The sequence below is a fragment of the Euprymna scolopes genome, chromosome 16 (assembly GCF_053919585.1).
Source record: "Euprymna scolopes isolate OS-2025 chromosome 16, ASM5391958v1, whole genome shotgun sequence".
Classification (NCBI taxonomy): Eukaryota; Metazoa; Mollusca; class Cephalopoda; order Sepiida; family Sepiolidae; genus Euprymna; species Euprymna scolopes.
In genome coordinates, this window is record NC_136497.1 from 24411138 (window position 1) to 24424321 (window position 13184).

A 13184-nucleotide genomic window follows, 5' to 3' on the forward strand; every position below is an offset into this window, starting at 1 on the left:
CGGGGATTTGCACGGAATTTCGATCGTAACTATTTATTTAATGGTCATTAATCATCCCCCCCCCAGTCATGATCAGGTAGAAGTCTTAAGTAATTTGCAATTGTATTCTAGGTATCGCCTGCACTGAGGATTGAACCCTAAAGCTCCAGAATAGTATCAGTTACAAGTGAATTTTACCTAGTACTTTATCCGTTACGTCACGAGTCTTTGTACTAGGTAAAATTTAATTGTAAGTGAAACCCTTCGGGGGGATGGTTCAATGATTAGTGAAGGCGATACTTCGAATATCATTGCGAATTACTTACGCCTTTTACTCGATCATGCCTGTCGTGTATAAAATGAAGTGTTCCGTTCGAAATCCCGTGCAAGCTTCCAAGTTCAACAAGAGACACTTGAAGAAGGTCGGATGTTACATTGGCCGAGACGTTGTTAGAATAACATTCAAGATGAGAATGACAGTCCGAATAATCCAAATAACACGAATAATCAATCTTCATCTAAAAAAAAATTCAAAAGCATAACACACTTTCATATATTTAAATTGTGTTCACACGTGTTTAGATTGCGTTAGTTAAATGTTTAGCGGGACCACAATGCAAATTATAAACGTACCAACATCAATATAATTGCTACTCTTTACAATTCTATAGTAGTAACAAGAGCATGTTCTTTGTTCAAAATTATCTGCTCGTATCATAGTAGACTAGAATAACACCAGTAGCTGAAAGGTGAATCACAGAGTCTCTTAATAAGGTTTCACCGTAACAATTAATAGTGTAATAGTGAAGTTCCGAGTTCGAATAGCATTTGTGCCTTGTATCAGATGTAATATTTATGTCTTACTGTTTTAGCGCCCAGCACACCAGAATTGCACTTTGGCCACAAAAACGCCAGTCCCAGGTCTCAGAGGCGGAACCACAGTCTTCAGTCACTTGGATCAAGTCTGGTAAGTTTTATGATAAATATATGTACTTTAGATAACAAAATCTTTTGCGCTTTGTGTTTGTACTTATCTTTCCTTGATATTAGCTCCGTGCAATTCGGTCAGAAAAAGCAGAGTAGAATAGAACTTCACTAAACAGAGTTGAGTTGAAAAATAATCACGCACACAATTTAAAAAAAACCTTTACGAAGTTATCTTGTATAGTGAGAAATCTATAAACGCGTCTTGACGTAAAAAAAACTCAACATATTTCATCTATATAATTATAAAACTCTATGGACCGTCCGGACGTCCTTGAAGCTTGTCTATCAAAAACATGGTAATATATATATATATATATATATATATATGTATATACATATATATATATATATATATATATATATATATATATATATATATAAGGGACGTGCAGAGAGAGTGTTAGAGGTTCCCTAGCACCTACCTCTTTTACCTCTGTTTTAAAAGTGCCCTTTTCAGAGAAATGTATGTTATGCCTGTGAGAAGGTGTTCATTACTGTATTTTTGTCGTGTTTTTTTTTTTTTACTTGAGTACCTACCCTGAATCTATTCTCTGTACATCACTGATATATATATATAATATATATATATATATATATATATATATATATAATATATATATATATGGCAATTAAGCTACACAGAATATTCCGCGTTTCATCCATGCTGGGATTCGTCAGGCTTATGCCGAATCCTAGCGTGGATGAAACGCGGAATATTCTGTGCAGCTTAATTGCCATATATATTTTAATAACTTACAACCTAGCTCTACCTATGTATTGAGCACTGTTGAAGTAAATACTTAAAGTCTACGCATAGGATAATATAATATATATATATATATATATATATATATATATATATATATATATATATATATATTAACGGTTCTTATCGTTGAACACTTTACAGTTGAAATAAAATCGGTCACTTTAACTCGCAAGATATTATAACCATTTGATCTGACAGACGTTAAGATAACCTCTAAAGTGTTCCTTGAGCTCAGGGAATAACCAAAAGTCACAGGGAGCAAGGTCTGGACTATAGGGTGGGTGAGGAACTGTCTTGATGCCCATCTTGGTCAATTAGTCTGTGACAAGGAAGGAGTTGTGGAATAGTGCATTATCCTGGTGGAAATGTCACTAACTCGATTTGAAGAGTTCTGGCTTATTCCGACGGAATCACTTCTTGAACTCCCTTAAAGACCGACATAGTATTACTTGTTGACCGTTTGTCCAGTGGGAACCCAGTACATGTAGATCATGCGCGTGCTGTCAAAAAAAGAATCATCATAAGTTTCTGAGTGGATTTGCTCTCTCTGGCCTTCGTGGGTCTAGGAGAACCAGAATACTTGCACTGAGAACTTTGTCTCTTGGTCTCTGGGTCATAGCATTAGATACAGCTTTATCGCAAGGAATCAGAGCATCAAAAACTGCGGGATCTAAATTATTCATCTCAATTATCTCTCTGCTGTCATGAGAACGCCTTTCTTTTTAATCTTCTCTGAGTACCCTTCGGATAAACTTTGTACAAATTTTCCGCATCTTCAGTTCGTCGCGAATAATTTTGTGTGCAGTTCACACACTAAAATCAAACTGTATCGCTGTAGACACACGACGGTCCTTATCCATGATATTCTTTACTGGGCACATCAACTGTTGGTTTCTGACTTTGTTACTCATTTTTTTCAAAGTTTAAAATGGAATTTTATTGCACAAAGTGTCCTTACGTCAAGATTGCATTTTTTTTTTTTAATTAAGCAGCTTTAGTAGGGTGTATTACAACTAATTCATTTGAACCTGAAATCATAAAAATTGATCAGGCATCTCATAAGATTATAGCAATAACATACTGAATTTTCAAGTCTATGACACTTTTAAATGTTTGTACAAAAGCATCTTATATGAATATATTCATATATATATATATATATATAAATATATATATGTATATACAGTAATATTAATACATTAGTCTTTACGATTAAATTATAAATAGTATTATTATACTTTTATTATTATAATTTCTTTACTTTTATATATATATATATATATATATGTTATAGTATTTAAAATAATATATTAAATAAATAGTAACTAGATTATATCTACACTTTGTTGTTGAAGAAGTGGTATTTTAACCAGAAAACTATTAATATGCCGGCTGTTTTGTTTTAAAATCTCTGAAACAGCTACAGGGTAAACAGCTGATGATCTTGTTTTAAATTTCTCAATAGAATTTAAGGCTTCTTGTTTGTCTTTTATTGTTAAATAATTCAATCACCTTTTGTAATTCAGACTTTTTTCATCGGTAAGACGTCTTATGTAACTACTAAATCCACTATATCTTTAATTTAATTAAGGATATTACACTGTATTTTTTTGTTCTAAACTTATATATATATATATATATATATATATATATATATATATATATATTATATATATATATATATATATATATATATAAAGGTATTTAACAATTATTATAATAAATAATTACATATATATATATAAAGCTTCTTTAAACTATATATGGAGAGATATATAGATATAGGTATATAGACACAATAATACGAGGGGCGTGCAATAAGTAATGTCCTTGACCCGTTTCCAGTAGTCTGATCTAGCTGAAATTTTGCATGTGCAATGATTTATATCTCTACGGGTTATGTGGCAAATTACAGCTCTAAACTAATTGTGGTTTCTGTTTTACAGGTGTTTGAACTGAGTCAGGTGTGAAATTGAGCCTGTTGAATGTCGAGCAGTGATTCGGTTTTTGTATTTGAACGGACGCACACCACAGGAGACTTTTGATGAAATGAAAGAAAATTATGGTGATAATGCCCCATCATATGACCTTGTAAAACGCTGGCATCGTGAATTCAAACATGGCCGGAAGTCTGTGGAAACAGCTCCCAGACCTGGTCGCCCCCCTTCTGCTATTGATGAGGCATCTGTCCGTCAAGTTGAGGTTTCCATTTTGGAAGATCGGTGCATTACTATTCGCCAAATAGCCCAAGACGTCAAGATTAGTACAGGGTCTGTGGAAACTATCATTTATGACCATTTGCATATGCATAAGATGTCTACCAGATGGATTCCCAGGTTGCTTACACCATTCCAGAAGCGAGAACGCATCGAGTGTTTGAGGATGAATTTGGAGATGTGCCAAGAAGATGAGTCAAAGTTTTTCAAAAGACTAATTACATAGGATGAAACCTGGGTCCATCACTATGATCCAGAGACCAAAGCCCAGTCAATGCAGTGGAGGCACTTGGCCTCACCACTTCCAAAGAAGGCAAGGGTGCAGCCCTCCGCTGGCAAGGTCATGCTCACAGTCTTCTGGGATCAGGACGGAGTAGTGATGACAGATTTCCAGGAAAAGGGTACCACAATTACAGGAGCCTATTATGCTTCACTTTTGAGGAAATTAAGGGAAGATATCAAAATCAAGAGGCGGGGCAAGATCAGCAAAGGTACCCTCCTCCTGCAGGACAACGCTGTGGTCCACAACTCGCATGTCGCCAGATCAAAAGCACGGGCGTGTGGTTATGAAATCCTCACCCATCCTCCTTACTTTCCTGACCTTACACCCTCTGACTTTCACCTCTTCCCAGCCATGAAGTTGTTTTTGAAAGGAAAGCGTTTCCCAGATGATGCAGCCTTTATTTCTGAAGTCACGTCGTGGTTGGAGGACCAACCTGGAGTGTTCTACAAAAACGGTCTCCAGAGCTGCATCAAGCGATGGGAGAAATGCGTAACTCTGGGTGGATCCTATGTAGAGAAAAACTAATAACTGTGCCAAGTTTCGTTGCTCTCCTTCTATAGGAAGTGGGTCAGGGGCATTACTTATGCACGCCCCCTCGTATATACAATAATGCATTTTAAAGATTTTATTTTCAGTATATTTGCATTGATATGACTTTATACAGTGCTGTCAAAAAGAAAGTTCGCACTTGTAATTTTTTCAAAACCCGCAAATTTAAGCTAAATCCGATGTAACTGTTTAAACAACCTATAATGCATTTGATTGGCCTTTTATTCTTCTATAATTTTACCTGTTCAAATTTGATTGGCCTTTTATTCCTCTATAATTTGACCTGTTCAAATTTGATTGACTTTTTATTCCTCTATAATTTGACCTGTTCAAATTTGATTGGCCTTTTATTCCTCTATAATTTGACCTATTCAAATTTGATTGGCCTTTTATTCCTCTATAATTTGACCTGTTCAAATTTGATTGGCCTTTTATTCCTCTATAATTTGACCTGTTCAAATTTGATTGGCCTTTTATTCCTCTATAATTTGACCTGTTCAAATTTGACTTTTAATTGAAATATTCTAGTGTTCACGTCAATTTAACAAAAATAACTTCAAATCGAGAAGGCAAAAAGAAACTCCGCACAATGGAAAATTGTTATTTAAATGAAACTTTAGAACATTAATGCAACACAAATACAACAGGGGCATAATAGACTAGTTATTATTTAGTAGCATAGCCCTTCTGCAATTAGACAGCCTTCAGATTTATAGGTAATTTACTGAATTTGTCTGCGGCAATACTCCGATGAAAGGGCAACCCACTTCTCTTTAATTTTTGTCCAAAGTTCTTCCAGATTTGAAATGTTATCATTGCGCAACTGTTGCTTAACGGAATGCCATACGTTTTCGATAGGATTGCAGTCTGGAGATTGTGCAGGCAAATCTAAACACGGAATATAATGCTCTTCGAGGAACCTTTGACATTGCAATCTGTGTGAAAAGTGAGAATTATCCTGCATGAAGATGGGGTTATCATCCAAATTCCGGCCAAAGTAAGGAAGTAAATGCTCAGTCAACATATTAATGTACTTGGTCGAATTAATTGCAAGCGACCTATAGGCCCTGGACCGTTGGCACTAATAACGCCCCACATAAAAATTGAACCTCCGCCACCCTGCAATGTTAAAACTGTGCACCTAGGATTAAATTCTTCCTTCGGTAGACGTACTGTCTACAAAAGCTGCCTAGCCTATTGAACTTGCTTTTGTCGCTAAAAATCACTTTCGAAGAGTCATGACCTTTTACAGAAATCATTGGCGTGCGTCTTACAACACAGCCTCGAAAATTAAATGTCTTCAATCTGTTCTTAACTATAGAAAGAAAGCACTTGTTGACAAGATTAGACTGTTGTTGGATTTGGAGAACCGTTTAAAATCTGTTTTTAAGGCTACGGGTTTTGATAGCATTGTCTTCCCTGCAATAAGTAACTCTAGGACGACTAGATTTAGGAGCATCACGATAGTGCCGGTGTTTTGATGCCTTTGCACAGTCATTCATAAAGTTTTCTCATCACATTTCAATCTGCAATCGATTTCCCGATTAGATAAACTAGAAAGATAGTTAATGAGCTCCTGACTATCACTAAGAGAGACTCGAGGTATATAGACTAAATGTTACGTTGTATAACCTAGGGACAGTAACAATTATGATTAGAGATGCTAAACGGTAGATATTTGACGATTGAAGATGGTAACAAGTGGATATTTAAAGCTGGTTTTAATTCATTTATTGCTGCAGACTTTCTTTTTGCATTTTCAATTTGTGACATTTCCACCAGAATAATGCATCAGTCCACAATTTTTAAATTGACGTGAACACTAGGATACTTCAATTAAAGCAAAATATGAACAGGTAAAATTATAGAGGAATAAAAGACGAATCAAATGAGGTATAGGTTGTTTAAACAGTTACATTCAATTTTGCTTAAATTTTCGATTTTTGAAAAATGGCAAGTGCGAACTTTCTTTTTGGCGGCAAAGTATATATATAAAATTTCTACTTCAGCAATGCTTCTAAGAGATCATAACAGTTATATATATATATACACACACAAATATATATATATTTGTTCAATTTCGCGGGCCATTGTTCAAACGTTTTGTTTGAATGAAAAAGAAATTTGTTATAGTTGCGACTGTTTTCGACTTCCATGTCGTCTTCAGGCGAGTGATTAATTAAAAATTGCGTTTTGTGAATTTATTGAAAAATCGATTAAAATCGTTAAAAGCACTTAAGCGTACCTTCCCCCTCATATATAATCTGATTGATGGTCTGATGATGTGAATCAATAAGGTTTCAATGATTTTTAATTCATCACTCACCTGAAGACGACAATGAAAGTCGAAAACGGTCGTGACTTTTACAAATTTCTTTTTACACTCGAAAAAGCGTCTAAACATTTGCCCGCCAATGGATAAAATGGATCGCGATAGAAACAAACAGGAATTATCGCTTCTGCTCAATGAAACATGCATAAGATATATATATATATATATATATATATATATATATATATATATATATATATATATATATATATATATATCCGGTAAGAATTGAGCATTTTAAAATTTAACTTTAGATAGAAAAATTCCTATCGCATGTACAGAAACAATAGATAGGAGGAAAAGAATTTTAAAAGTGACAAAAATATGTTGTTTTTACTAACTTGATAAATGGATTTTATTTCGAAATATTGTTTAAAACATATTTTACTATCTCGACTGGAAGAATATACGAATGAAGCAATGGAAGTGGGTCCTTTTTGAAAGCATTTTTCACTTACATGCTTTAAGAGATGTTAAAAATTCTTCTTGTTCACATCATGTACAGAGCACGCCGTATCATGTTGGCTGATATTGGCTGAAACATCGGGCTATTTTTAATTGATATTGTTTATTTTTATTAGTTTATTCACTTTTATTTGTAAAGTTTTGATTTTTTTACCGGCCTGAATATTGAGTTTAAATTGAGTTCATCATATGTGATAAACTCAATTTTGTTAACGCTGACGATATTACTGCTTTAATATGGACAATTCTCGACATTTTTTTAATTCTATTTTCACCCGAAACGAGGCACGGCGCCACTTTGATGTAGAAAGCTAACTATCGGAGCCATAAGTTGGAGGGATACTATGTAGGGAGTTGAGCAGTAAGATGTCTATTTACATCACATTTGAACTGCATATCAGTACAGTTGGGATGTCTGTTTACATCACATTTGAACTACATATCAGTACAGTTGGGAAAGCAGAATCCTGGAAGGGAGTTCCAAAGTCTAGCAGTTCTGTGGAAGAAACCATTGGAGTAGAAGGTTTTCTTACATCTATGGATATAGCTTTCTTGCATTACGCACTGCACATTATACTTCATCCTCGAACATGAGCATCAAACTAAACTAAACACTGCAGCCAGCTTTAAACATTGTCCAAAAATTTGTCACCAAAAAAAATTTTTTTTTTCGCTTATAATAATCTCCCGACTTCAACCGATTCCCCAAGTTTGATAACGCCATTTATTCAAAGTGTGTTTCCGAGTGCCATAAGCTTGAAATTTGAAGTTGTAAAATTTCTTTTTTTATTTTATTTTAAAAAATTTTTTGTTAAATTTTATTACGTCTTATTCACGTCTTCGATTTGCACGGACGATATTTTGTAGCATCTGTGAATGTGTTGATATTTTTGAAAAACTATAAAAATTGTTGTAAAAAAAATAAATTACTGCTTGAATCATTTCCTGATTTTCTAACGACCACCTTGTATATATGTATTATTATTATTATTATTATTATGATTATGATTATCATTATTATGATTATTATTATTATTATTATTATTATTATTAATATTATTATTATTATGATTATTATTATTATTATTATTATTAATATTATTATTATTATGATTATTATTATTATTATTAATATTATTATTATTATTATTAATATTATTATTATTATTATTATTATTATTATTATTATTATTAATATTATTATTATTATGATTATTATTATTATTATTATTATTAATATTATTATTATGATTATTATTATTATTATTAATATTATTATTATTATTAATATTATTATTATTATTATTATTATTATTATTATTATTATTATTATTATTATTATTATCTTTTTCATATACGTTATGTCTGTTTGATAATTTTCCTTTCTAACCATTTATCGACACAAACCTTTAAAAATGCCATTTAAAATATACAGATTCATTTCTGTTAAATAATTCACCTAATAAGTCTCCAAAATGACGTCTTGATTTCTTTTTTAAACGATTATCTGTGAATTCATTCAATTTGCTAATTAGAGTATTTCTTTATTTATTTTTGTTTTTAAAGCAGGATGACAAGAGTTGCCTGGAGAAACCCGTAGAAGTACAGCGTCGTTATAGTCTGGTACCCCCAACGCCGGCCGTTCCTGGCATCAGCCTGATCACAGACGACAATAGCTGCGGCACCAGCCCTGAGTATTCCCGCCGCTCCAGTGCCCAGAGTTTAGGGACATTCAACCTTCCCGTAAGTGCCGCTTTAGATAGATTGACCGGAGGCAGTCTATATCGTCGCTCCAGTGCGCATAGCCTGGGCGTCTTGCCCATCGGTGTCTGTGCCAGCAGCGAATGGGGTAACAGTCCTAGTCGACGCTCAAGTTCCCATAGCCTCGGCATGTATTCCCTCAGCTATTTTGCTGAAGACGGTTGGGGACGGCCGAGCTCTCGGAGAACAAGCACTCATAGTCTCGGACCAATTCTTGTACCCGTAAGTTTAAAAATCATCATCACCATCCTCCTTTTCCTGCAAATATACCCACCGCCTCACCCGTATCTTTTTTATCTCTGGATGTTGTTGGTATCCACAGTCCTCAAAACAATTTGACATCTCCCCTGTGTTCTTCCTACCATGTAACCCGTCTCAGAGTCTGATTTTTTTCACATTTTATCTCTCCTGCTAACCTTGGTGGCTGACGTATTTGTCAAGAAACCCTGTGTTTTTCAACGACCGTCATTTTTATCTGGTCGTATGTGCAGCATTGGTCCGTAACAAGCGCAGCTTATATATATATCTATATTTATATCACAAAATGCGACCGCCGTTCGCTTTTATATTGTCTTTCATTTTGAAGACCCAGAAACAGGAATTCTGGCCGTCGATTCTGCTTTAGTGTGTCGATGAATAGTGTTGCTGGTTTGATTCTTCATCGTTGTCAAGTTTTTTGTGACTGACGCCCGAGTCAGTATTTTATTTTTGAAATCGATTGGGTAAGTTTAGGACATTTATACATTTTGCATAACATGTTCTTGTTTTTATTTTTTTTTCTTGTTCGTTTCTAATTTATATGTATTTATATTTTAATGCTTTCAGTCATTTCTTATTTTTAGCTAATAACTAATATTCTGTTGCCAGGAGGAAAGATGCGACGGTTTTAATTGGCATACACTGCTTATTGAATTGCTACTGCTTTTATTATGTGCTCGGTTATTTGTTCACAATATTTCTTTTCTTTTTGTTTTTTTTTTTTCAAGCTGGTTCAACTTTAATTGTTGACAGTCACGTGATAAAATCCAAGAATCTGCTAACCAATCGTAGCAAGTCGTATATGCTATTTATTACCTTCTAGATATAAAGCGCTACCAGATCCTTCCCCACACAATTATATCATGAACCCAGTTACCATAACAACGTTACTTTGATAGTCATTTGTTGACTTACAGATTCGACCGGCTCAGCATACAATGGGACACGCCATTACTATCACCCACGGGCTTCTAATCTGAACAAAAATTTTACCTTTATTTACTACGAAAACTTAGTCGTGTTTCTATATTTGGTTCTATGTCTAAATAGCATTTAATTCCAATTCTTTTCCAGATGCTTCGATGTGATCCACCCGGGGTATTTATTGTAGCATTCTCTGTGTGGCTTCTTCTAAGCTCCTGCTGGTCAGGTGGAATCAAACCTGTGAGCAGATGGCACCACACAAAGAAACGAAATATTCCCTCTTTTCTTTGCACTGATGACAATGCAATCCTTGAGTTTTTGGTTTGATTCTCACACGAGGATATCATGTCTCGAACTGCTTCTAAGCATCCCCCTTTGATATGTTTTCTAATTCTACGTTGCTTCTAGCCTGTTTATTTTGCATTCTAGTCGTTAATCAGATAGCATGGGATTGAGAATGGTATTATCAATCAGGTAGTTTTCGCTTGCTATCAGGCATATTTTAGATTCTAGATTAGAAAGGGTCACCTGTCGCTTTACTCTTATTTGCAATCATACACTTTGGTTTGTCGACAATGTTAGCATCATAGTAACTGAAAAGCTTGAAGCAACTTCATAGCAATTACAAGTCTTGGAATGGTAGAATGAATATGGTGTACTTTATAACCACGGCACTTATGATTTTGTTTATACATTTGAAAAATCGAAATCAACATATTACTGCTTGTGAAATGAAATGATTGGCCTTGCATGTCTTATATAATTGCCAGTATATGTTTAAGTTTAATTTATTTTATCAATTTAACGATTCTATTTGCTATCGTGCCACTAAAATGATAGCAATGCTACATATAACAACACAAAAATACATTCAAAAGATTCAAGTAAAAAAAGAGAGTATTAGATAAACATAAGTCAAAAAATAAAAATGGCGGACCAAACCGAATAAGTTTTTAAAAGTAAAGTAAAGTGGCGAACGTAATGTTTTCAAGTAAATCTCTGAAGTTGACAGAAACTAAAAAGATATTGATTTTCGAAAGAAGGTGCACAGTCCAGGAAGTACAATATGTGTGAGAAAGGATGCTTCCAGTGAAACCAAAAGGAAACTATCAGAAAGACAGAAAAGTCGTGGAGAAGAGGAGGAGTTCTGAAAGAGGAGTTGTATTTGGCAAAGGAAGGCGTACTATCGCCACCTATGCCTAGTTGTTATGTTAATCTATTTCATTTATTTATTACTATTTGAAGACATCTCACCTGTAAAAAGGAAAACTCTGATCTTAACCAACTGCTTCGGAGCCACAGCCACTCATAAGAAAGCTAAAATTTCCTGCGGGATACGGGAGCTGTAACAATGCTCTGGAAACTCCTTTGACAACATTGGAACCATGGGTATTGGCAATTGTCTTACCAGTGAAAGACACTGACATAGTACAATTAAAAATCAGTAAACACAAATACTTTCAATAATTTAAATAACCATGGTTATCTCAGTATTAATCATGATTTTCTAGCAATCATTATCTTTTGTTGTCACTCTGTCCCGCAATAGTAGTATTTTTTGGAGTCGCATTGGATTACATTGAAACTATCATTTAGAGACTATTTATTTACAAAATATACAAAACCAATTTATCTATAAACTAATCGTATGCAAAACCTGCGATTTCGGCATGAAATAATTTAACGATGGTTGACATCTCGTAAAAGCCAGCCAACATTTTCAAATTAAAATTCTACAATAGTGCCTCGTGACGTAGCAAAATTTGGTTGATTAGAGTTAGAGTTAACGTGTTGGGATATGACGTCATAGAAATGTCACAGTGGTACGTAGCGAAGAAGATAGTAAAATGTTTACGCAACCAAGTCATTAACATTAAAGGTAATTATTATCAATTAATAAGAGGCACTCGGTTGCATAGAAATAATAAAATCAAAGAGTTTTAACAAACGAATCAAATGTAATTATGCTGGACTACCAGGTGCACTCTGTAGACTGATAAATTTGATATCTTTCTGTTTTACATACGGTTTTATTTTATGTACGTGGACCAATAAAAAAAATCTGCTGAAATTCAATTACTATTATATTAAAATGTACGTGTATGTTTATGACGTAACTCTTCAAACCCAGCACACGGCAAGTCACTGGAAGGAAAGTGTGTGGACTATAGTGAATGTGTAAACTGTGGACTACGGAGAGATAATTATGAGAATGTGAAACTTTCTCTGACGCCATCGCTATAATGTCAGCGTGAACAGACATAGATCATGAGAAACTTGCGAACTGTGATTGTAATGGTATACGTTACGAAACTAACCGGATATTACGCAATACTATATATATGTTATAAGTCACGTAACTGGGAGCAGATATGTCGCCATTTGCAAGAATACAGTCACTAGAAAGAAAACGGGATGATCTAACGGTGCCGAGTTATCATTTTCAAGGACGGAGAATCGACTTTACAAGATCATGATATTTAGCGAAAGAAAAGAAATTAGATCAGTCTCCAAAAACTGCGAGAAACAAAATTGACAAATTGATTCGTCTTCCACTCGTGTATATGTTTTGGTTATTGTAACGATAATATTAACAAAACATGCTATCATAAGTAAGATTGGCAATAAGCATTAACAAGCAAGACTTTTTTATATTAATAA

General features: G+C 34.1%; 1 protein-coding gene across 14 annotated transcripts in view; it reads left to right on the plus strand.

Annotated features, from left to right (window-relative positions):
- LOC145295882 (SCY1-like protein 2) overlaps window positions 1-13184 on the plus strand; it is a 681757-nt gene that overhangs the window by 637397 nt on the left and 31176 nt on the right. For 5 of the 14 annotated variants that reach the window (XR_013869903.1, XM_080141631.1, XM_080141630.1 and 2 more), the window contains 2 exons: window positions 852-946; window positions 9147-9323. Coding sequence is in view for 13 of the 14 variants with exons in the window: in XM_080141631.1 (XP_079997757.1) it covers window positions 852-946; window positions 9147-9323 (272 nt within the window). In the remaining variant the exon portion in view is untranslated. Of the gene's footprint in view, window positions 1-851; window positions 947-9146; window positions 9564-13184 lie in introns of those variants that run through there. The other 9 variants (XM_080141623.1, XM_080141625.1, XM_080141626.1 and 6 more) reach the window with 3 other exon arrangements.